The 26,365-nt window shown below is 43.4% G+C and overlaps 1 protein-coding gene across 1 annotated transcript in view; it reads right to left on the bottom strand.

Moving 5' to 3' along the window:
* CLMP (CXADR like cell adhesion molecule) overlaps positions 1-26,365 on the bottom strand; it is a 55,721-nt gene that overhangs the window by 13,220 nt on the left and 16,136 nt on the right. Inside the window, exon 2 of the mRNA XM_034430502.3 lies at positions 1,152-1,309. Coding sequence (XP_034286393.2) covers positions 1,152-1,309 — 158 coding nt within the window. The remainder of the gene's footprint in view (positions 1-1,151; positions 1,310-26,365) is intronic.

Below are 26,365 nucleotides of genomic sequence, written 5' to 3'. Positions count from 1 at the left end.
GGGGATTTTTGCAGTATCCTTCCCCTGGAGTGGGGTGGGAATGGAGATTTTGCAATATCCTTCCCCCAGGAGTGGGGAGGGAATGGGGATTTTGCAGTATCCTTCCCCTGCCACGCCCACCAAGCCACACCTCACCCACCAAGCCACACCCACAGAATCGGTCATAAAAAAAATTGGATTTCACCACTGGTTTAAAGAGTTATAGACAGACAATATTTAAACACCTTTTTGACTTCTGCTTGGTCCTGTGTTAATTACTCCTGATACATCAGCGTGTATAATGAAGCTATTTGCAGGGTGCGTCTGCAAGAAAGCCTGATCCCTAGTTCTACAAAGTACAAACCCACATTCTTAATTGTTGGAAGAAATATCCATCTGGTTCAGTTCCAAGTGGGGAGAAAGTCACTGGAAACATGGAGGCTGATTGGAAAGATGGTTTATTGACCTCATGGGTTTGAAATCCTGGGCAGCTGACCACATGGAGTGGAGAGTGAGGGGTATTTACCCTCTCTTGGGCCTTGCCCTTGAGCTTCCTATTCCTGTGGCAAGGGCATGTATTCTGACTGTAGTCAGACTCCCATTGTCTGAATCAAGTTTGGTTGAACCTTGGGCTGATGTAATGTCCCCAGGTGATTTCACAATGCAGTGAGCCCTGCTGCTAGATAATCCTATAATGTCCTGGAGGGTCATGTCTTAATCCTATCACCCTGGAGCTGAAGGTCTAATTGTCTTGTAGATAGGCTGACGCAGTCCTGCTGGGACTACGGTATTAGCAAAGGAGGGGGCTGCTTTCCAAGAGCAAGTTTCTCCTTTAGGGAAATATAATGTTCTGCCTTTTTAATATTTCTCAAAATATTATATTCTTCTAGGAGGCGTGGCTGCTAACTTTCTACATTCTCATACCTATAAATATTCATTCTATAAATATCGACAATCCTAGAAAATGAGCCATACAACAATAATGGCAAACTTATGGCACTCCATTGACATTGACATTGCCATCACTGATCTAGAGGCAATGTGTTTTAGTGGTCAACCTTTGCAACTTTAAAACATGTGGACTGCAACTCCCAGAATTCCTCAGCCAGCATGTGGAATCCTGGGAGTTGAAGTCCTCATGTCTTAAAGTTGGAACAGTAGGTTAGACCTACCACTTTCGGTTCAGCTTCAGAATTCTTTAGCAGCCACTCTATATCCAGACTCGCTGGCTCCAGAAGATGAAGGCGATGATGGCAGGGCAAAGTTACGTTTGCTTCGGCCACCCTTTTAAATTCGGTCTGCGCTTGTGACATCCAAGTACAACAGGAGGCTGAAAGAGAAGAAGTAAGCCAGTAAGAACTGATTTCTGATCTCATCAATATTGTTTTTCTAGTTTCCTTTCTGGTTGCAATATGGGCCAATATACCAAGAACCTTGCTTTGGCAGTGGGTGGGTGGGGGGAAGCAGTCATTTTTTTTTAAAAAAAAGGCCTGTTTTAAGAATGATAGTTTATTCATTGTTGGCTTATCTTAGTTTTTTTTTTTTAATTAACTTCTTTTGGTCATAGCCAGCAATGTGGAGAAGTAGTAAAGAACCAGAAATTAATCAGTACTCTTTCATTTTGTTGTGTATAGTTGGCGTTGTAGGAAATCCCCCATCCCAGATTAAAATATTCTTTATTCTTAATATTAAGAGAGGCAGGATGTAATATTTCCCCAAAGGAGAAATGGAGAAACATGTTCTTAAAGGCAGAAAGCAGCCCCCGGTCTTTCTTAATAGCCTCAAGTCTTTAGAGATGGAGATTTGTATCCATTCAGGAAGACTGGTCCTATCTATTCATAAACAAAACTCACAGAAGGTTGGAGCTGATGGGATTAAAATCTACATTCCCCCACCCAAATTCTAAGGACAGGACATGACCTTTAGGACATAATAGAATTAAACCACCACCATTGAAATATAAAAAGACACAAGGCTCACTACATTGCACAACCCCCCTGGAGCATCTCAAACACAAAACCCCAGAAACCTATAAAGATCCATCCACTCACTCAGCCATTTTGTCAGCCACCCCAGAAACATTGCTACTGTCACTGAAGTTTCTAGAAACCAAATAAACCTCCTTTCCTTGCAGTCAGTCTCTATTTTATTTCCAGCGCTTTTCTCCCAGCTTGGAACCGGACTGGATTTTTCTTCCAACAGTGTGATTGGGATCTAATTGTTTGTAATTGTTGTTGTTTAATGAATAGTTTCACTCCTGGTTCTTTTTTTCTTTTTTTTTGAAAACATGCAATGGGAAACGGACTAAATCCTAACTTAAAAGGCATGCTGAAAATCTCTCTTTTGGGAGGAGCATTAACAAAAACAACAATGTATATACTGCTTTACCCGATGCTCAATGATTAATGATGCATATGTGTTTTGTTTACCCAAATAAACAGTACATCCTTTGAGTGCATTAATGTAATAACGTGTTAGCAGATTTGTATTCAGATATACAGCATTTAGGGTGCAGCTCTGTCTCAAGTTTGTTTGCATTTCCAAAGCAAACACATATTACATCGATGGGGAAGGTCACAATTTTAGTCTTTAGAGTCAAGTATTCTGGAAGAATGAGAAAAATAAAATACCTGTACTTGGAATTACCTTTGAATATTGAGTTACTTTTGGATATTTCTGTCTTGATCCCAGCAATATTTATCTCCTTCTCCTTTCTTTGCTCTACAACACCCCCTCCTGGAGAAGGACTATATAACTTCTCAAGTCCTGAGTATATCTTTAGAATAGAATAGAATAACAGAGTTGGAAGGGACCTTGGAGGTCTTTTAGTCCAACTCCCTGCTTAGGCAGGAAACCCTACACCACTTCAGACAAATGGTTATCCAACATCATCTTAAAAACTTCCAGTGTTGGAGGATTCACAACTTCTGGAGGCAAGTTGTTCCACTGATGAATTGTTCTCACTGTTGGGAAATTTCTCCTTAGATCTAAGTTGCTTCTCTACTTGATTAGTTTCCACCCATTGCTTCTTGTCCTACCCTCAGGTGCTTTGGAGAATAGCTTGACTCCCTCTTCTTTGGGGCAGCCCCTGAGATATCGGAACACTGCTATCTTGTCTCCCCTCGTCCTTCTCTTCATCAAACTAGACATACCCAGTTCCAGCAACCATTCTTCATATGTTTTAGCCTCCAGTCCCCTAATCATCCTGGTTGCTCTTCTCTGCACTCTTTCTAGAGTCTCCACATCTTTTTTTTACATTGTGGCGACCAAAACTGGATGCTGTATTCCAAGTGTGGCCTTACCAAGGCATTATAAAGTGGTTATTAACACTTCACGTGATCTTGATTCTATCCCTCTGTTTATGCAGCCTAGAACTGTATTGGCTTTTTTGGTAGCTGCTGCACATGGCTGGCTCACATTTAAATGATTGTCCACTAGGACTCCAAGATCCCTCTCACGGTTCTCTCAAGCTTCAAAAGACTTCTCGCTGTTGCTTCTATTATTCGTATCTCAGCTTGCCAATGAACTGGGGGGGGGAGGGAGGGAGAGGGAGACAGAACATGGGCCAGACATTGAGATGTTGGCGTGAGAGCCAAGGACACTTTCGGGAGTGTTTACAAGAGCCAAAAAGACTTTCCCACAACAATATCCGGAGATTGGATTTGACAATGTGACCTGAGCTAATGATGGGGGTGGGGGTGGAAGAATTTGATCTTTTAATTATAGGGGTTAGTGTGGGAAAGATCTAGATCTGGTTTTGCCTTCAAACATGCCGAAGTGATGTACTCAATCAAGTTTTGCATAAAGAGGTTGGATCGTCTCGATTGTGCTTGCTTTGGTTGGGTTCGTCAGTCGGATCCTTGACAATATTACAGATTATCAGAGTTGGAAGGGACCTTGTAGGTCATCTAGTCCAACCCATCCCACTCCAGCCCAGGCAGGAGACCCTACACCATTTCTGACAAATGGCAGTCTATTTGACTGCCTCCAGTCAATTTCTTCTTGAAAGTCTCCAGTGATGAAGCTCCCACAACTTCTGAAGGCAGCTTCTGTTCCATCGGTTGATTGTTCTCACTGTCAGAAAATTTCTCCTTATTTCTAAGTTGAATCTCTCCTTGATCAGTTTCCATCCATTATTCCTTGTTTGGCCTTCAGATGCTTTGGAAAACAGGTTGACCCCCTCCTCTCTGTGGCAGCCCCTCAAATATTGGAAGACTGCTATCCTGTCTCCCCTGGTCCTTCTCTTCACTAGACTAGCTGTGTCCAGTTCCTGCAACCATCCATCGTATGTTTTAGCTCCCAGTCCATTAATTATCTTTGTTGCTCTTCTCTGCACTCTTTCTAAAGTCTCAACATTTTTTTAATAGTGTGGTGACCAAAACTGGATGCAGTATTCTAGGTGTGGTCTTACTAAGGCTTTATAGAGTGGTATTAGTATCTCCCTTGATCTTGATATCATCAAAATAAACTACTTGAAGGAAACATGGCTGCTCTTAATTCCTACTCACCAAAAGAGAAACTTCTCTAAAAATGAATAGTATCAAGGAAGTAGCGCCTACCCAGTATACACATATTTTTTTTTGCTTCTATACTTAGGATTGCAATATATGCATAAAAAAGGGCTGCTTTTTAAAATTTGCTAATGTTGGTAGCTAAGCAATGCAGTCCATATTCTCCACTGATCTGAGCCTTACTTTTCCCACTGGGATTTCTTGCCTTTGAAAACAAAGCACTGTTTACATAGTTACCTCTCTCTATGAAAATGGAAATCAATAACAACATATTTTTTTTAAAAAAAAGACATGATGAACACAATTAGTGAGTTGCACCGCAAGAGGGCAGAATTTACTCAAAGAACAATGTCAAGCCAAGCGTTTGAACTGATGATAACTTTTGAAATTATTATTATTATTATTTTTATTTTGGAGTTAGTTGTACATGGCTGGAAATTCTTAAATCTAAGAAGCAGACAAAAGTGCGACTTCTCCCTTTTTAAAATTCTTTCCCCGTGGCTATATGAAAAAAAATTAATGGAATGGAATAGAAGAGTCGGAAGGGACCTTGGAGGTCTTCTAGTCAACCTCCAGTGTCTGAAGACAAGTCGTTCCACCGATTCATTGCTCCAACTGTCCTACCACCGCTTCATAAATGGAGCCCGTAGGACACGGGGTGCATTTTGCACTATATTTGCACCGAAAGAATTGGCTAGACCGTTCTGTCATCTCCTCCATCCATCCTGCCTGATTCTGCACATCTGCTTTGTGTTTTCTTTGGCTCGGAGCAAAGAAGAGAGGCTAGAGGTCACCTCATCTCAAGGGTCGTCGATGTTTTTGAACCAGGCAGGCTCGGTCCCACAAGCATGACGCCTGCAGCCATTTGCTCTTAGCCGCTCTTCCGTTTCAGGAATTTGGTGGAGAGGCAGAAGTGTCTGGGCTGAAAAGTAGTTCATGCCTGTCAGATCCCAGTGGGACCGGCTAACAGGGCTCATAGCGAAGAGGTTGGCCAAGTCAAGCTGTATAAATCTAGTGCTTTGGAGGCCCAGCTTGATTTGACTCTTATGTGTTCATGATAAAGCTTTTAGGAGGCTCTCTTAGATTTGGATGTGTGTGTATGTATGTGCGTGCGTGTGTGTGTTTGTTTGTGTGTGTGTGTGTGTCGGGGGGGGGGAAAGGTGGTGGATTCCCCTCCTCCCCTTCTTTTGCTCTTTCAGAGGATAAGAAGCAGCTGGAATCTGTATGATGAAAGCATGAATAAAAGTCGAGTCAAACTGCAGAAGGCAAAAATAAAGCTGAATGGAGGATTTACACAGAAATGCCGCATCATCAGAAAACAAAGTCAGCCCTTTAAGAATCTGATAATTGCTGAGCTGTGCCCGAAATGTAGACGATCGTCGGAAGGTGTGTAGGTGGAAAAAATGTGTGAATTATATCCTGGATACTTGCTGTAGAAAGCCCAGAAAATATAAAAAGAAAATGTGTGTGTTACGTTCATTTTTTTTAAACTTTCGGTAGTACCGTTCCATGCATAGGATATCATTGCATCCTGATATTTGATGGCTGAAATTTTGTGGCAAATTTGCCATTTTTTTAAAAAGAGAACTCTGGAAGATAAAGTACATGAATTGCTACCCTTATCTCCGTCTGAAAAGTTGTCTGAAATTGTGTTACTAAAATGCAGTCACAGCAAAGAATTGGCTGCAGAACGTTGGGCTTTAGATAGGATAGGATAGGATAGGATAGGATAGGATAGGATAGGATAGGATAGGATAGGATAGGATAGGATAAGATAACATAGAAGAGGATAAAATAGAATAAAATAAGATAAGGTAGAATAAGGTAAGATAGAATAAGAGAAGATAGAATAAGATAGAATAAGAAGATAAAATAGAATAAGATAAGGAAGAATAACAAGATAAGATAGAATAAGTTAAGGTAGAATAAGAGATGAGAAGAGAGAAGAGAATAAGATAAGATAAGATAGACTAAGATAAGAGGATAGAATAAGGTAGGATAGGATAAGATAAGATAAGATAAGATAAGATAAGATAAGATAAGATAGAATAATATAGAATAATAAGATAGAATAAATAGAATAAAATAGAATATCATCGGGCTCCAGCTACCAGCCCTGGATGACATCTTCAAATCTCGCTGTTTGAGGAAGTTGCATAACATTCCCAGAGACTCTTCCCATCCTGCTTACAATCTTTTTGGACTGTTGCCTTCTGGCAGAAGCTATAGAACAATTAAAACTCGGACCACACGTTTTCTGAATAGTTTTTATCCCAGAGCTATAATTGCACTCAACAATGAACTCAAGGGCCACCATCAGTGAGCTGTTGGACAGCATTACTTGGTCTGCTGTGTGGATGTTTGGGTGGTTTAGGGGTGGGAAATTGTGGTGGGTGGGAGTGTGTTTGGGAATTGTTATGTGGGTTGGACCTGGTCTTTGGGTGTTAAGTGAATTTCGTTGTATGGATATACATATCCATAATATGTATATAGAATAAGATAAGATAGAATAAGATAGGATAGGATAGGATAGGATAGGATAGGATAAAGATAACTCTATTGTCATTTTTTTTACTGTGAGCACACTGCCCACATTAAAAATGAAATTCTATTGCCTGCTCTCAAGAGAAAGTCTACATCTTCCCAAACACATACATAACACACATATACACATGCTACATACATACATAAATATATGCCTGCACCCATACACACATATATATTAATCACTGTCCATTTTGAATACACAGCGGAAAGAGGAAACTTGAGAGTTCACAAGGTTGACGCTATTTGGAACAAAACTGTGACTGAATCTGGATGTTCTGCTTTGGATAAGTCTGTCTTTAATCATTTCTGAAGGCCTTTCACAATAGGAACGGAAACGGCTTTCTTCCCTGAAATTTCCTACAAACTCTTCCAAAAGTTTGAAAAGTGAACGTCGGTCTCTTATGATGAAAAAAAAAAAAAAGGATCATAACCTCCTATGATTTTCTGAGAGACAATTATGATCCTCAAGCATTCACACAATGCCAGGGGTGGGATTCGCCCGAACCGGATGCTAATTTTACATCTGGTTCACTGAACTCGTAGTTGCGGACTGGCTATCCACGCCTACCCCTCCCCTCCCCTCCCAGGAGTCTCCATGCAGCCCATTTTGGATACCAGGTAAGTGCAGTACCTGCGCTGAGCCTCAGAGAGGGCAAACAATGGGCTTACCAGAATTTCCAGGAGTCTGGAAACGGGCCTGTTTCCAGCCTCCAGAGGGCCTCTGGAGCCCCGGGAAGGCTGTTTTCGCCATCCCAGAGGCTCGAGGAAAGCCTCCGGAGCCTGGGGAGGGCGAAAACACTCCCCCACCATGGTGTAGGAGGCCGAGTAGGCCACACCCACCATGGCCACGCCCACCCAGAAACCAGGCAGAGAACCGGTTGCTAACATTTTTGAATCCCACGCCTGTACAATGCTATCCCCCTCCTGCAGATGGAAAGTAATGTTTTGTGTAGGTGGTGTCTTAGAGAAGGAACCCCTATCTCTAGTTGCGGTCCATGAGCACCGAAATTCAAGCCCCTTTTGGACTGAAACGGTGGAGAGTATCCGACGAGGCATAGATGAAAAGGGAAAATGGAAGATTTCTTTTTTTTTTTTTAAACAGGGACGATCAGCACAAAGTGGGAGTGAGTGCAGTGTCTATCAGTTACGTCAGGATGTATTGCTAGTGAAAGATGGCAGATGGAAGGAATCTGGAGACTAAAAGCAAGATGATAACTTCCCAGCCTACTCTGTCTTCGCCTTTTAACGGTTCGCTGAATGCTCATCTTTCAAACCTTGTCATGTCCTCCTTTCCTGTGTCGCCTGGCAGGAAAATCTCTCCGGTGTTGTTGTAACACGCTGAATAATTCAGTTGGCAATTAAGGGCTCCGCTCTTCAAATCAGCACAAGGAATTTGGTACTGCAGGAAAAAAAAAAACGAAACAAAAAAAAGCCAACCCCAAAAGCCAACCACCAGCAAATGAACAAAACTCAGCTCTGCTATTTTGAGAATGTTGGTGCAACAAGAGCTTTTCCAAAAATGTTGGTCTTTACGGTTGACTCATCTTCCACAGAATTGATGTCTCTGAATGTCATCTAAAGAGAGTGTTAGATACACTAAACCTCACTATGGGATCAGATGAAGCTTTCGGGAGGGATAGAAGAGAGAGGAATGGACCCAATGGAAGCTTTCGGTGGGAGTAGAAGAGAACAAGAAGATCTCCCTTCTGGACCACATCACAAGTGACACCATTCGACAGCATTTTGGTGTGGCACCAATTACAGAGAACATGAGAGAAGGACAGCATCACTGGTATGGACACGTCCAGAGAGCAGCACCTTCCACTGCCTACCTAGCAAGACTGCCTACCAACTAGAAGTCAATGGCCGGTGACCTTGTGGGCTTCCAAAATAGAGATGGCAAGACACCATCAACAAATATGCAAGCCACGGGCCTGCATGCTTTGACCATGCAGAGTGGAGTTGAATGATCCGAAAAGTGGATACGCAAAAGCGGGAATATATGAAGGAGGAGGAGGAGGAGGAGGAGAAAAAGAAGAAGAAGAAATAAATAAATAAATAATTTTATTTCTATACCGCCCTTCTCCCGAAGGACTCAGGGCAATGTACAGCCTATTAAAACACAAAGACAAACATCAGTTAAAAAATAATTAAAATTATTACATAATTTCGGCTCAGATTTAAAACCCCAAAATTTAAAACCCAATTTAAAAAATCATTACATTGATAGCCTGGCTTGGCGGAACAGCAGGGTCTTGAGGGCACAGCGAAATACACGGAGGTCAGAGATCTTACGCATTTCCCGGGGCAGTTCATTCCACAGGGCAGGGGCTCCAGAAGAAGAAGAAGAAGAAGAAGAAGAAGAAGAAGAAGAAGAAGAAGAAGAAGAAGAAGAAGAAGAAGAGGAGGAGGAGGAGGAGGAGGAGGAGGAGGAGGAGGAGGAGGAGGAGGAGGAGGAGGAGGAGGAAAATTGCAGACTACAGGAACCAGGAACTCTACTCAGGTGACCCTGAAGACACAGATAAACCTCCAGGTGCTTCAATGACCCTCTAAAAGGATGCAAATGACCAGCTGTCTGCAAGGAGTATAAATCGTTCCCTTCCCAACCATCCAGTCAGAGCTGAAGAAGCTCCTTGGATGAGAAGCGAAACGTCTTCAAATGAAAAAACAAGAAAGTCCAGTTGCCTCCTGAAAAAGCACCTTTGGGACGAATGTCAGTGTTTCTAGGTTTCTCCTAACTGAATCTGCTCCTGGCAAGGCCCAACCTCGAAGAATCAAATACCTCTATCCCATTTTTTTAAAAAAATATTTATCTGCTGGATGAAAAACAGCTGCTTTTAGGGATAGATGCAGTAAACTGATTTCTTAATTTAAAGGAATGTTTTGAAACAAGGAATAGGACGAGATGTTTCTTGAAATCTGTCTGGAATGCGAATTGCATCCCCTGGACAATGCGGTCGACAACATTTTGGGATGGGGATTTTTGTATGTGTGGTTTCCATGCAAAGAGATGCTACTGGAAGAAGGCAAGATCTGGACAAACAACAACATCTTCAGCTGGCATTTATGGGGTCCTTTTTTTAAAAAAAAATTTTTTTGATTTATATGCCGCCCTTCTCCGGAGACTCAGGGCGGCTTACAATGCACTAAGCAATAGCCTTCATCCTTTTGTATATTTATACAAAGCTTATTGCCCCCACAATCTGGGTCCTCAATTTACCTACCTTAGAAAGGATGGAAGGCTGAGTCAACCTTGAGCCTGGCGAGATTCGAACCTGCAGTAATTGCAGGCAGCTGGTCTTAATAACAGGGTGCTTTAGACCACTGTACTACCAAGGGTCCTAAAGAGATATTGAGCTATGTCTGAGGAGATCTTTTTCCATGGATATCTAGAACCACATCTGGAAATGACCTCGGTCATTTTGTGTTTCTTTTATTCAAATAACTTGCTTATTGCACGACCTCTTGCTTCCCTTGAAAGTAACAGATTAACAGAGTTGGACGGGACCTTGTAGGTCATCTAGTCCAACCCCCCACCCAAGCAGGAGACCCTTCACCATTTCTGACAGATGGCAGTCTAATTTCTTCTTAAAAGCCTCCAGTAATGAAGCTCCCACAACTTCCGAAGGCAACTCCTGTTCCATGGGTTGATTGTTCTCACTGTCAGAAAATTTCTCCTTATTTCTAGGTTGAATCTCTCCTTGATCAGTTTCTATCCATTATTCCTTGTCTGACCTTCGGATGCCTTGGAAAATAGCTTGATCCCTTTTCTCTCTGTGGCAGCCCCTCAAATATTGGAAGACTGCTATTCTGTCTCCCCTGGTCCTTCTCCTCACTAGACTAGCCATGCCCAGTTCCTGCAACCGTCCATCGTATGTTTTAACCTCCAGTCCCCTAATCATCTTGGTTGCTCTTCTCTGCACTCTTTCTAGAGTCTCAACATCTTTTTTATAGTGTGGTGACCAAAACTGGATGCAGTACTCTAGATGTGGTCTTACTAAGCTTTATAGAGTGGTATTAGTACCTCCCTTGATCTTGATTGTATCCTTCTGTTCATTCTTCTCTGTTAAAAAGCAGAACTTCTCCTGTTCCATATCTATGGTGGGAAGTCATGCATTGTAGCAAACAGTAATCATCTTTTCCTGCCCATCAAAGGGTTCTTGGACTCCCATTTACCATGGCTTAAGTCAACCTGCTGTTGCAGAGATCTTTGACACCATCTGGAGGTCAATGGACAACTTGAGATCAATAGACAACTTGAAGAAAAAGATGCCCTGGCTGAGATCCACGAAGAAATCTGATAAGTGAATGCAATGTTTCAAACATGCTAAGTCAAAATGAATGTTATTGCATGTGGCCTAATAAATATCATCAGCCGCTAATTAGATGTGAAAAGGCCAGCTATTTTATAAAAGGGCACTGACCATAAAGACTGGAGGGAGCGTGCATGAGAGTTAGCCTAGGAGGAAGTTTTTATTCCGCCTAAAAAAAAATAAATATATCTGAATTGCTCCTTGTGGATCTTGGAAACTGAACATTTGGAGTAGAAGTCATCGCTATCATAATTTTGTTATTGATGGCTTTGGGTCAGGATAAGAATCTCTCTCTCTCTTTTTTTTTTTTTGGTCCAACAGATGAAATCTATACGCGTAACAACGACATAACTCAATGTGACAAATTGGCTCTGAATTGTTTCCAAGATAAACCAGTACTAGAAAGAAAGAAACTGGTTGAAATCTTGACTGTATCATTTGTTCAACTGACAGGGGCAAAAAGAAGGATCAGATACAGATTAACGGAGTTGGAAGGGACCTTGTAGGTCATCTAGCTCACCCCTCCGCCCAAGCAGGAGACCCTACACTAGAGTTGGGTTTCAACAGGTTCTGACCAGTTCTGGAGAACTGGTAGCGGAAATTTTGAGTAGTTCAGAGAACCGGAAATAAAAATTCTGACTGGCCCTGCCCCCATTGATTCTCTGCCTCCCGAGTCCCAGCTGATCAAGAGGAAATAGGGATTTTGCAGTATCCTTCCCCTGGAGTGGGTTGGAATGGAGATTTTACAGTATCCTTCCCCTGCCACGCCCACCAAGCCATGCCACACCCACCAAACCACACCTACAGAACCGGTAGTAAAAAAAATTGAAACCCACACCATTTCTGACAGATGGCAGTCCAGTCTCTTCTTGAAAGCTTCCAGGGATGGTAAATTAATTAACAGATTAACAGAGTTGGAAGGGACCTTGTAGGTCATCTATTCCAACCCCCCACCCACCCACCCAAGCAGGAGACCCTACACCATTTCTGACAGAGAGCAGCCCAGTCTCTTCTTGAAAGCTTCCAGGGACGAAGTTCCCACAACTTCTGAAGGCAACTTCTCTTCCATTGGATGTTTTTACCATTCAGAAACCTTGGTGACAGGTTGACCAACTCCAAGCAGTTTCCTGCTGAAATGGCCAATCTTTTTTTTTTTTTTTTTGGTTTCTTTTTAACTGGGATGTTTTACTAGCGAAGAAAGGCCATGCCTGCCCAATTTATGTCATTGGACAAAATTACAGAGTAATTTTGAGATATGCCTTTGCAGTAAAACCCTAGATTTAGTGAACAACCTGGCTTAACAGAAGGCTCCTTACCGTATTTTTCAGAGTATAAGATGCACCAGAGTATAAGACACAGCTTTTGTTTTTGGGGAGGAAAATAGGGAAAAAAAATCTGCCTATCAGGTATTCATCTGGCTAGCGTCCTTAGTCTGGTCAGCTTCAGCACATTAGTTTGCTGGTTTTTATCCCCTGCTTAGGGATAAAAAACAGCTTCTATGGCACAGCTGATCTTTGGAGAGAGAAGCAATGAGAAAAGCAGGCAAACCATGGAGATCGTATCACGTGCTAGCTAGGGCTGAACAAAAGCTTCAGAGTCCAGCTGAAAAGCTCCAGCTGAGAGTCAGAGGGAGCAGGCAAAAGCTTCACTGAAAAAAAGCTTCTAAAGAACAGCTGAGAGTTGGAGGGAGCAGCCAAAAGCTTCACTGAAAACTTCTAAAGAACAGCTGAGAGTCAGAGGGAGCAGACAAAAGCTTCACTGAAAAAAAAGCTTCTAAAGAACAGCTGAGAGTCGGAGGGAGCAGGCAAAAGCTTCACTGAAAACTTCTAAAGAACAGCTGAGAGTCAGAGGGAGCAGGCAAAAGCTTCATTGAAAAAAAAGCTTCTAAAGAACAGCTGAGAGTCGGAGGGAGCAGGCAAAAGCTTCACTGAAAACTTCTAAAGAACAGCTGAGAGTCAGAGGGAGCAGGCAAAAGCTTCACTGAAAAAAAAGCTTCTAAAGAACAGCTGAGAGTCGGAGGGAGCAGGCAAAAGCTTCACTGAAAAAAAAAAGCTTCTAAAGAACAGCTGAGAGTCGGAGGGAGCAGGCAAAAGCTTCACTGAAAACTTCTAAAGAACAGCTGAGAGTCAGAGGGAGCAGGCAAAAGCTTCACTGAAAACTTCTAAAGAACAGCTGAGAGTCAGAGGGAGCAGGCAAAAGCTTCACTGAAAAAAAAAAGCTTCTAAAGAACAGCTGAGAGTCGGAGGGAGCAGGCAAAGCCGGAAGATCGCTAATGCCTAGTTAGGGCTGAAAAAAAGCTCCAAAAAAGCTACATTCAGAGTATAAGATGCACCCAAATTTTCAGCCTCTTTTAGGAGGGGAAAAAAGTGTGTCTTATACTCTGAAAAATATGGTAATTTAGTAGTATCTATTAAATGGGAGTGGAGGCCAAAAGAAAAAAGTCATTCCTTTGGGTCCAAAGTCCTTTAAACCAATGTCTGTTAAACACAGGGCTTACTATACTGTAAACCGATGATCTGCCTAGCAGTTTTATATAAACATTTTTCATCGTGCTGTTCAGTTGACCTAACATAAATCTAGGGCTGTTTGAAATTTTTGAAAAGCGTATTTGGTGCCAGATTAACACTTGGGAAGGGTGTGTTATAGGGACGTGGTGGCTCAGTGGCTAAGACGCTGAGCTTGTCGATCAGAAAGGTCGGCAGTTCAGCGGTTCGAATCCCTAGTGCCGCGTAATGGGGTGAGCTCCCGTGACTTGTCCCAGCTTCTGCCAACCTAGCAGTTCGAAAGCACGTAAAAAATGCAAGTAGAAAAATAGGGACCACCTTTGGTGGGAAGGTAACAGTGTTCCGTGGGCCTTTGGCGTTGAGTCATGCTGGCCACATGACCACGGAGACGTCTTCGGACAGCGCTGGCTCTTCAGCTTTGAAACAGAGATGAGCACCGCCCCCTAGAGTCGAGAATGACTAGTAGTTATGTGCGAGGGGAACCTTTACCTTTAGGGTGTGTTATGCAATTCTGCTCTTTTCTTTCCTGGGAGTATGTTTTCCCTCTTACTGCCTGTATCCAGTGGTGGTATTCAGCTGGTTCAGACTGGTTCAAGTGAACCGGTAGTGCTGACCTGTGGATGGACTGGCCCACCTGCCCTGGCTCTATGCTGTCCTATTTAGCCACGTTTTCTAAGCCACACACATACGTGCAAGCTGAGCGTGCGAGCAAGGCACATGTGAAGAAGGCTGCGTGCTTGTGTGGAAGGTGCGTGCCCGAGCGAAACATGCGTGCACGTGCGCGCAGTGAACCGGTGGTAAAATTATGTGAAATCCACCTCTGCCTGTATCTCTATTCATACCCTTTCTGGTTGTTATTGTACTTACCGCATTTTTCAGAGTATAAGACGCACCTTTTTCCCCTCTAAAAGGGGGTGCAAATTTAGGTGTGTCTTATACACCGAATGTAGCCCCGCCCACCCACTGGCCCCCACCCTTTGGCCTCTGCCTCCCAGCAGTTTACCTCCTTGCAAGCAAACAGCAAGAAGAAACAGCTCCTTTCAGCTTCAGCACAGCCTAATTAGCACAAGTTGATTAGATCGGCCTCCCAACTCTCAGCTGATTTGCTCTCGGCTGTTTTGCGTGGCCTCTGCTGCTTGCTGCAAGGAGGTAAATTGCTGGAGCAGATTTTTTTTTCCTTGTGCTAATCAAGCTATGTTGAAAACGAAAATGAAAGTTAAGCAGGCTGTTTGCTGTTTGCTGCAACGAGGCAAAATTGTGCAGAGGCAGAGACAGAGGGAGATTTCTTTTTCTTCTTTTCCTCACCAAAAAAGGTAAGTGTGTTTTATAATCCGTTGTGTCTTATACTCTGAAAAATACGGTATGTCGCTCATTTGTCTTCTCCTATTTTGAATGATTTTAATCTCACTGTTGACTAATCTTTGGGCTAAAAAGACAAATTTTGCAAATCCTTTAACTTTCTTCATTGTAAAAAGCCCTCGGTTTTGACTAATGACTTTTGACCAATTTTTGTTCCAGCCAGATTTTCCTGATGAACTACCCTTCAATTTTTTTTTCTCTCTCCCTGTGTGTGCTTTGGAGTCAGTTTTGACTTCCGGTGAGTGACTGGCCTGCAGTTTTCTTGGAAAAGTTTTCAGAAGAGGTTTGTCCTTGCCTTCTTTTTCCTAGACGAGGGAGAGCGAGCGAGCTAGCGAGAGACTGGCCCAAAGTCATCTAGCTGCCTTTGTGCGCAAAACAGGAAGAGAACTCTTGCGTAGCTTCTTCTCTGGTAATATCACACTACTAACCAAAGCATACAAAACCTTTGCTAGACCAATTCTTGAATACAGCTTATCTGTCTGGAACCCACACTACATATCGGACATTAATACAATTGAACGTGTCCAGAAATATTTCACAAGAAGAGTCCTCCACTCCTCTGCTTGCAACAAAATCCCTTATGCCACCAGGCTTGAAATTCTGAGCTTAGAAAACTTAGAACTACGCTGCCTTCAGAATGACCTAAGCGTAGCTCATATAATTATCTGCTACAACGTCCTACCTGTCAATGACTACTTCAGCTTCACCCACAACAATACACGAGCACACAACAGATACAAACTTAAAGTGAATTGCTCCAAACTCGATTGCAGAAAAGGTGACTTCAGCAACAGAGTGGTCAATGCCTGGAATGCACTACCTGACTCTGTGGTTTCATCCCCAACCCCCCAAAATTTTAACCTAAGACTGTCTACTGTTGACCTCACCCCATTCCTAAGAGGTCTGTAAGGGGTGTGCATGAGTCCCTGTCCTAATGTTTCCTCTATTTCTATCTATTTTATGTATCCAATCCATGTTTATACTGATTACCTAATATGTTCTTGACAAACAAACAAACAAACAAATAAAAACTAGCACTCACCATCTCCTGGTGATTGGCCAAAAGTCATCCACACAGCTTTCCTGCCTAAGGTAGAACTAGAACTCACAGTCTCCTAGTGATTGGCCCAAAGTTATCCAGCTGACTTTCATGCCTAAAGCAGGACTAGAACTAGCTGTAACTGTGAGAGGGATCTTGGTGTCTTAATGGACAACCAATTAAATTTGAGCTAACAGTGTGCGGCGGCAGCCAAAAAAGCCAATGCAATCCTAAATTGTATTAACAGAGGGATGCAATCAAGATCAAGGGAGGTATTAATACCACTCTATAAAGCCTTAGTAAGACCACACCTAGAGTACGGCATCCAATTTTGGTCACCAAACTATAAAAAAGATGTTGAGATTCTAGAAAGAGTGCAGAGAAGAGCAACCAGGATGATGAGGGGACTGGAGGCTAAAACATACGATGAACGGTTGCAGGAACTAGGCATGGCTAGTCTAGTGAAGAGAAGGACCAGGGGAGACAGGATAGCAGTCTTCCAATATTTGAGGGGCTGCCACAGAGAGGAGGGGGTCAAGCTACTTTCCAAAGCACCTGAAGGCCAGACAAGGAATAATGGATGGAAACTGAGCAAGGAGAGATTCAACCTGGAAATAAGGAGAAATTTCCCGACAGTGAGAACAATCAACCCATGGAACAGAAGTTGCCTTCGGAAGTTGTGGGAGCTTCATCCCTGGAGGCTTTCAAGAAGAAACTGGACTGCCATCTGTCAGAAATGGTGTAAGGTCTCCTGCTTGGGCGGGCGGGTTGGACTAGATGACCTACAAGGTCCCTTCCAACTCTGTTAATCTGTAATGGGAACTCACTGTCTCCCAATTTCTACCTGGTGCCCTCACTACTACAACAAATTGGCTGTCCCATGAGCTTAGCTGTTTAGAAAACTCCATGTGTGGGATGCTTTGGATTTGGTGACTGTATACTGTATACTAAATATATCTTGATTACAATTTCCTTTCATTATGAGAACAAACTGAAGTTTTGAGCAGATTTCCTTCCAAAGACAGGGCAGGACTGAGTGGAAGAGAATACCGCAAAATAAAATGAGTTGCTGGTTTAAAACATATTTGGAGGCAAACAATTCTTGAGGTTTTAGGACTTTTTTTTTTTTAAATGGTGGCATTAAAACTACCCAAAAAGTCGAACCACTTCAGACCGAAGTGTGTAGGTGGCTCTAAATTTTTATCAAATGCATCATTTCCCTTCACCAAATCCACACATCCCTCAGACAGTCAAAACAGCCCAGAATAAACTTAAGAGTTGGCTGAGTCAGGTATATTCACTCACCATCTATATACAATTTTGCACTTACAGTTGCTAAATATTTGTCAGATGGGGTACCTCTGCTTTGGTTAACTCGTCCTGGCTTTCATCAACATTCACTTAAAATTTCCTCCACCTTCCATCTTTGACAATGGCTCAGTCAGTTCCCTTCATGCATCTGTTCCCTCGGTCCACAATTCAGATTCAAGAGCGAAAACAGCTTGTATGGTGGGCAAAAGTAAGGAATCCGTTCACCCTTGAACAGAGATGGGCAACTATAGCTGTGGACTTTCAACTCCCAGAATTCCTGAGCCAGCCATGCTGTCTTTGGAATTCTAGGACAGTGATGGCTAACCTTTTTTTCCTCGGGTGCCAAAAGCATGCGTGTGTGTGCTATTGCATAATGCAATGCCCCTCCTGCATGCCACCCCCTGCACATGTGCGTGGGAACCCCCCACGCATATGCATGTGACCCCGTGCATGCGACCCCTGCTCCCTCCCCACACGCATGCGTGCGTGACCCCTCTCCCCTTTGGTCTCACATCCCAAATCAGTGCTGGGGGGGGGAACCCTCACCTCCCAAAATGGCTGGGAGTGGGGGAAAAGCCTCCCAAAATGGCTGGGAGAAGAAAGAAAGCCTTGCCTCCCAAAATGGCTAGGAGGGGGTAAAAAGCCTCCCAAAATGGCTGAGCGGGGGGGGGGGAAGCCTCACCTCCCAAAACAGCGCTGGGAGGGGAATCTCTGGAGATCTGGGAAGGCACAGGCAGCAGAAAGTGAGGAGAAAGGTAGGTCCCCCGCTCTCCCCCCTGCATGCGCGCGGGTCTCCCACTTGCAGGGCAGACCCGAAAATCAGCTGGCTGGCGGGAAGCGGGCACGCATGTGCAATGGAGCTGAGCTGGACGATGGCATAGGTTCGCCATCACAGTTCAAGAAGTTGGGGGCCCATGGATGTAAAGTCGCCATAGCTGCTCCTCCCTGCTCTTGAATCTGCTGCCTTTTAGCTCCCTCTCAGAAATACGCCTTTAAACGTCAACGTCATCTTGATGTTGTCAATTATGTTTAATAAGGCTCCCTGATGGTTTCTTGAGCCTTGCGTTTAATTAAGTTCCCAGGCATGTTGGCAATTAAGGCCAGGATCAGAGAACCAATTGACTTCAGCTGAAGACGTAAAATGATGCTCGGATACCTGATCATCCAGCCTTCGCTAGAAAAGAATTCACACGTCATGGACCAATTCTGTTCCACTGGCTCTCAATTTATCCCGTCCTGATGTCTAGCCTGCATCTCCTTTCCTTGAAGTCTGGACCCATTGGTTCTGCAATCAGTGGTAGGATTCCAATCATTTAACAACCGGTTCTCTACCCTAATAACCAGCTGGGTGAGCGTGGCCATGGTGGACATGGCCAATGGGTGTAACAGGCAGCATTCGGCCTCCTGCACCCACCTGGGAGCAAAAATGGGCCGGGGGGGGGACGGACCCCACTTTGGGCCTAGTAGGCCTCCCTGCAACTTCTTGGGAGCAAAAATGGGCCATGGGGAGGGGCTGCGCCTCACCCCCCGTGCCCCGTTTTGGGCCTAGTAGGCCTCCCTGCAGCCTCCTGGGAGCAAAAACGGGCCATGGGGGGGCTGCGCCGCACCCCCCTGTGCCCCGTTTTGGGCCTAGTAGGCCTCCCTGCACTTACCTGGGAGCCAAAACAGGGCATATGGGGACTCCTGGAAGGGTGGGTCGGAAAAGGGCGGGCCAGCCAGCAATTTAACAACCGGTTCACCTGAACTGGCCCGAACCGGCTGAATCCCACCACTCATTCTGCTTCTTCTTTGTGGAGCAATGGAGAATCCGTCCACTGGGACAATAGTGCACCACGGATAAAATTAACAACTTCTCTCGATTTCTTTAAGCAGACTTTTGGGGGTCTCTACTGCTGTTGGCAAATTATATCCAGAGGTTGGGTACATGCCATGTGGAAGGGAGCAAAGCCACGCCTCACACTAAGCCTCTCCTTTACACAGCTGTTGGGCTCTCTAGGGCTCATTCAAGACGGTGAGCATTAGGAGGCCCCTTTTTCTGCTTAATTAGCTGGTTTGATCCTCTGTGGAGTCAGAATCCTGTCCAACCACTTCCAATTCCAGCTCCCTTCTTGCCAACACATCTACACAAGTTCAGACACATCGGCACTCACACTTGGTGCCGGTGGTAAAAGGGGTAAAAATACGCACATCCGCCGAAAGAAACAAAAAAGGCATCTCTCTTTTGATATAACCTATTGCATTTTTAACCTAGTGAAAATCTCAAGATGGACGCCCCGTACACCACTCTCCAAGCTAAACTTCACAGCAGGGTTGTTTCCACAAAACGAAAAAGAAACGAGCCTTGGTAGTACAGTGGTCTAAAGCACCCTGTTATTAAGACCAGCTGCCTGCAATTACTGCAGGTTCGAATCTCGCCAAGGCTCAAGGTTGACTCAGCCTTCCATCCTTTCTAAGGTAGGTAAATTGAGGACCCGGTTTGTGGGGGCAATAAGCTGACTTTGTATAAATATACAAAAAGGATGAAGGCTATTGCTTAACGCATTGTAAGCCGCCCTGAGTCTCCGGAGAAGGGCGGCATATAAATCAATTTAAAAAAAAAAAAAAAAAAAAAACCCAGCTCGGGATTTTAACTCAGGAATCTCTGCACAATCCTAGCCGAAGCCTTCCCAGCTGAGCGCCACTCGCCAAACTCTGTTTGTTTATGCATTTTTCTATTATGAGACACAGCAGAAGAACACCCTTAAATCAACCTTATTACAGCAGAATCGGTGGGCAATCTAGAGATCATACGAAGAGGAAAACAGGCCAAGGGCCTGCGTGTCCTTCGCATTCCATTTACCCTGCGGGCAATAAAAAATTTATGTTTAAAAACATTCCCTCTACCCTGTGGATGCGTGCATGCAGCTTGTTTAATGTTTGAGGGAGGAAGAAAAATCTGTTCTGAGCACTAGGTATAAGCATAATGTTTTTATGCGTTTAATGAGATCGAGTATAGGATGAAAAAAAAGAAAAATCCGGTTTGGGCAGGAAAGGATCTGGGTGATCCCAAGAGCAAGATGAAACAGCAATGGGAAAGATTTGCGAAAATGGCAAATTCTGCCTTGGGGTGCATTCATAGAAGCACAGAGTTAGCTGAAGGGAAATAATTCCACTTTAATCTGCCCTGGTGAGACTCCATTTGGAAAAAAAAAATCTGTCTGGTTTTGGGCATCACAATTAAAAAAAAAAAAAAGACCTTTAGAGTATGCTCAGAAGATGGCTACCAATGAGGATGAGGATGAATCTGCCTATCGAGATGAGATGGACCAGTTGCTTTCGTAGTGTGGAGACAATAACTTGGTCCTTAGCACCAATAAGACCAAGGAGTTTATAGTGGACTACAGAAGGAATAGATCAGACATCCAGCCCTTGCTTATCAATGGAGACCGAGTGGAGCAAGTGGGCAGTTTTAAGTTTCTGGGTGTTATCCTAAAAGAGGAGCTGACCTGGGACGCTCACATTGCAGCACTGGTCAAAAGGGCCCAGCAGAGATTATATTACTTGAGGCTTCTCAGGAAACAACAACTGAATGGAAAACTCCCGGTGACCTTCTACCGCTGCACCATAGAGAGTATTTTAACCTACTGCACCTGTGTATGGTTTGCCAATTGCACGGTGGCAGATAGGACAGTGCTCCAGAGGATCATTAGTTGCCCTCTCCCCTCCTTGGAAGAGCTTTATAGCTCCCGCTGCCTTAGGAAAGTTCAAAACATTCTTAAGGATCCATCTCATCCTGGGCACCCCCCCCTTTTTTTTTTGAACTATTACCACCTGGCAGATGGTACAGGACAATAAAAACAAAGACAAATAGGCTGAAAAACAGCTTCTATCCCAGGGCAGTAATTACATTGTTACGTATCCTTACGCACGGTCACTCATGTCCTCGTCACTTCCTGCCTGGACTATTGCAACGCTCTCTACATGGGGCTCCTCTTGAGGAGCACCCGGAGGCTCCAACTGGCGCAGAGTGCGGCCGCGTGGGTGGTAATGGGAGCGACATGGCGTTCCCATGTAACACCTCTCCTGCGTGAGCTGCACTGGCTCCCGGTGGTCTTCCGGGTGCGCTTCAAGGTTTTGGTTACCACCTTTAGAGCGCTCCATGGCTTAGGACCTGGTTATCTATGGGACCGCCTACTACCACCAATATCCTCCCACCGGCCGGTACGCTCTCATAGAGAGGGGCTCCTCTGAGTGCTGTCGGCCAAACAATGTCGACTGGCGGCCCCCAGGGGGAGAGACTTCTCTGTGGGGGCACCTACTATCTGGAATGCCAAGAGTTTATTACTTACGAAGGGAAGAGATAACTTCTCTCTGCTTCCGGTACATCAAAGTAAAATGCTCAATAATTACAGAGTCAATCAAGTCCAGAGATAATCCAGCAAAGTCTATAGCAAAAGTCCGGCAATGTAGAATGGCGTGGAAGCTTTCAGCTTTGTTTGTCACAAGGCTTGACTGGCCACCACGCTCCCTTTTATACCCTGTGGGGTGTGGTCCAGTGACTCAGCCTAATCTCGGGCACGCCTTTTCTTCTGTTGCACGCGCTTATCTCTGCGACGCTGGCGTGGATCCAGCCAAGACTCATTACTCTCATCACTGTCCACCTGTGGCTGCATGGACGTGCTTGGCCCTGGCCCTATCTCTTGCCCTTCGGTGGACACCGAAGGCATTGCCAGAGAGGAGAGTCCTGGAGAGGGAGGCCTTGCCAACTCCTCTCCTTCACTCTCGGAGTCCTCTCCTGCCGATGACACAGGCTCAGGTAACGGAGCCACAACAGCACTTTAGTTTTTAACTTAAGAACCGGCAAATATCTGAACGTGTGTAAATTAAGAGTCTTGTTGAGAAACTGTAGATAGACAAGACCTGATGGTTAAGAGTCTTGCCTTGGGTGAGATGTGCTTGGTTTCTGAAGGTACATACCTTACATAGCTCTATAGACTTGACCTAGTGCCAGTTCTATGAAATCAACATATGTACCAACAAAGATGATGAGGGGACTGGAGGCTAAAACATAAAGGTTGCTGGAACTGGGTATGTCTAGTTTAATGAAAAGAAGGACTAGGGGAGACATGATAGCAGTCTTCCGATATCTCAGGGGCTGCCACAAAGAAGAGGGAGTCAAGCTATTCTCCAAAGCACCTGAGGGCAGAGCAAGAAGCAACGGGTGGGAACTAACCAAGGAGAGAAGCAACTTAGAACTAAGGAGAAATTTCCTGACAGTTAGAACAATTAACCAGTGGAACAACTTGCCTCCAGAAGTTGTGAATGCTCCAACACTGGAAGTTTTTAAGAAGATGTTGGAGAACCATTTGTCTGAAGTGTTGTAGGGTTTCCTGCCTAAGCAGGGGGTTGGACTAGAAGACCTCCAAGGTCCCTTCCAACTCTGTTATTCTATTCTATTATGTATCCCAGACTCAGACATCTGGATTCTGTTCCTGGAGAATTTGAAAACAGATCGTCAAAAAGGACGGGATGGATACATATCTCCAGTGAAGCAAATAAAAATATTATTTAGGCAAGAATGGAGGGATAATTTAGTTTGAGAAAAGTATTGTGCTACTTCAAGATGACGTTTTTGCGAATGTTTTTCTTTTTTTATTGAGTTATTGATTGACTTCTATATTTTATTTGCACTAAAGACGGTTTAATGTAGTAGTGCATTGTAGAGCACACAATGCTTAATTTGTATAATCAGCAAGAGATATTTAATAATGTATTAAAAATATCATCGATTCTCATATTACTGGGCCTTTAGCTTTTCAATGCAACAAATATGAAAATTATTCATAGAGAACAGATGTTATGCATGTATAACAGTTACCTGTTCAATTATAACATGTGGCTGGATTGAAATTATTATTCCCTGGGTACATTTCAGAAACAGAAGTGGCGTTATGATTTAATTTTACTTTTTTAATACTTCTTGCCACTAAGTAAGAGTTTATACCCACTAAAGTCACCAATATGTTTTGGTGGGTTTTAAGATTTGAAGATTTTTCAGCGGATAATTAGAACTGCAGAAAAAACAATGGCTACCAACCTGCCTTCCATTGAGGACCTGTATACTGCATGAGTCAAAAAGAGGGCTGTGGAAATATCTACAGACCCCTCGCATCCTGGACATCAACTGTTTCAACTCCTACCCTCAAAACGACGCTATAGAGCACTGCACACCAGAACAACTAGACACAAGGACAGTTTTTTCCCGAACGCCATCACTCTGCTAAACAAATAATTCCCTCAACACTGTCAAACTATTCACTAAGTCTGCACTACTATTAATCTTCTCATCCTTCCTATCATCCATCTCCTCCCACTTATGACTGTATGACTGTATGGCTGTATGGCTGTAACCTTGTTGCTGGTATCCTGACGATTTATATTGAGTGTTTCCTAATATGATTTGATTCCTTATTTCTTCCCTATGGCTATCATTAAGTGTTGTACCTTATGATTCTTGACAAATGTATCCTTTCTTTTATGTACACTGAGAGCAGATACACCAAGACAAATTCCTTGTGTGCCCAATCACACTTGGCCAATAAAAAATTCTATTCTATTCTATTCTATTCTATTCTATTCTATTCTATTCTATTCTATTCTATTCTATTCTATTCTATTCTATTCTATTCTATTCATGGGCACCAAATATCTGCTGGGGGGAGGGAGCTGGGGCTCTGAGTTTCTGTCTCCCTGAAGATTTTGATTTCTTTTTTAGGGGAAATATTTTATCCTGCCTTTTTAAAATATTCCTCAAAATATTTCATTCTTCTAGGAGAGGGGTGGGTGCTAACTTTCTACACTACCGAGCAAAAATATTTCTGGCACTGGAACCTAAACAGCTGCATGATGGGAAACTGAAGATTGTATCTGTGTGGCAGATGTGCGAACCACTGTCTCTCTGTGAGCATCTTAATTTCAGATTCTCTCCTCATCCTATATATATATTTCCCCCCCCTTCAGTTTAATATATGATATGGGTTTATGGATTGCAGTAAAATTGATTTGTTGAATAAGCAACTGCCTGCTTTGCAGCCTCACATTAAAGTGGGTGTCAGCAACGTTTTGCAGAATATATATATATTTTCAAGTTCATGTAACAATTGCAGGTACCTATAGCTTGTAGGACAATGTGACCTCTCTGGATTGATGCTTACCGCTACTGGCAGTGACAGCACAGAAAAATAAAAAGGACAATTTAAAGCAACAAGGACAATTTTTTCATGCAATTCGGTGCATTCTCAAAATAAGATGCATTGCTTCTACAAATGGTGAAAACAAGGAAATAAGAGTAGAGGAAAAATAGGAATATAGGAGAAATTTAAAGAACGAAGGTGCAACGCCCCAGCCTCCTCAACAATATCTATCGAGCATTTATGAAAGATGTATCTTTATTACAGACACTTTTGAATACGTCTTCTCAAAAAAATAACCGTGTCATCTGAATTTCTCTATGTGACACCACTATAACAATGTTGAGTTGTGTGGCTGAGTGTTAATTTCTTTACCTTCCAAGCTCATACGCATAAAATAAAGTGTTAATTTGAGGAGATAATTTAGCATCCCTTGGAGGTGTAATCTTGTTGCATTGCGTTAATTTGTTATGCGTTCCTTATATGATTTAGAACGAACATGGAGCAATGTAAGTCACCTAGACCTTGCAAATGGAATATTATGCAAAAGGAATTAGGTAGTACACAGGGTTTTTTTTTCCCCTGCTACAAATATAGATAGGAAAATAAAATAGAATGGAATGGAATGGAATGGAATGGAATGGAATGGAATAGAATAGAATAGAATAGAATAGAATAGAATAGAATAGAATAGAATAGAATAGAATAATAAGTAGAATGGAATAGAAGAGTAGAATAGAATAACAGAGTTCTAATCCAACCACCTGCTCAGGCAGGAAACCCTATGCCATTTCAGACAGATGTTTGTCCAATCTCTTTAAGAAGGGATCTTTAAGACGAGGTTGGACCACCATTTGTCTGAAATGGTATAGGCCCAGGGTTTCCTGCCTGAGCAGGGGGTTGGACTAGAAGACCCCCAAGGTCCCTTCCAACTGTGAACCTTTTGCAGCTTTGTCCTGAGATGTTCATACTTAAAAACAGTATGGTATAGTTTTGGTTATTTAGTTAGGAAACTTACATAGCTGCCCATCTTTTATGGCGTAAGTCTGGACTGTTCATAACAGCAACAACAATCATTAAAAAAAAAACAGTATAAAAAACTCAACATCCACACAAACAAACAAACAAACAGACCGCACCCTATGTCCTAAAGCCACACTCTCCAAAACAACAACCATCACTGGTCTGTAAAGGTAAAGGTTCCCCTCGCACATATGTCCTAGTGTTCTGCCCCAGCTACGGACCCCAAAGAACGCAGCACACACAAAGTCCGTTCAAACCTTAATTTACTGAATAAACCAGTCTTTTACAACAACTGCTGTTAATTAATTGCATTAACAGACGCCAAGAATTCAAAGAATAATAACTGAAAGCTTACTATGGTTGGCAGAATGCCCAGAAGCAATTTGCAGGAAGCTGATAAGATAAGCAAGGCAAGACACGAAAGTATGTGAACGAAGTTGTTCCCTGCAAATTGCTTCAGTCGGCGTTCCTCCTTAAATAGGCTAAGGGAGTGGCCAATTAGCCCCAAGCCTTACTCTCGAGGAGACTTCCTCCTGAGGAGCCACTCCTGCCTTTTAACAGCTCTTCGTGCCCGTGCATCGAGAAGAGGCTCCTCCTCTTCTTCCTCTTC

The sequence above is a fragment of the Pantherophis guttatus genome, chromosome 9, assembly GCF_059756535.1.
Source record: "Pantherophis guttatus breed Tessera chromosome 9, ASM5975653v1, whole genome shotgun sequence".
Taxonomy (NCBI): domain Eukaryota; kingdom Metazoa; phylum Chordata; class Lepidosauria; order Squamata; family Colubridae; genus Pantherophis; species Pantherophis guttatus.
This window is presented reverse-complemented; position numbering and strand designations above follow the sequence as displayed.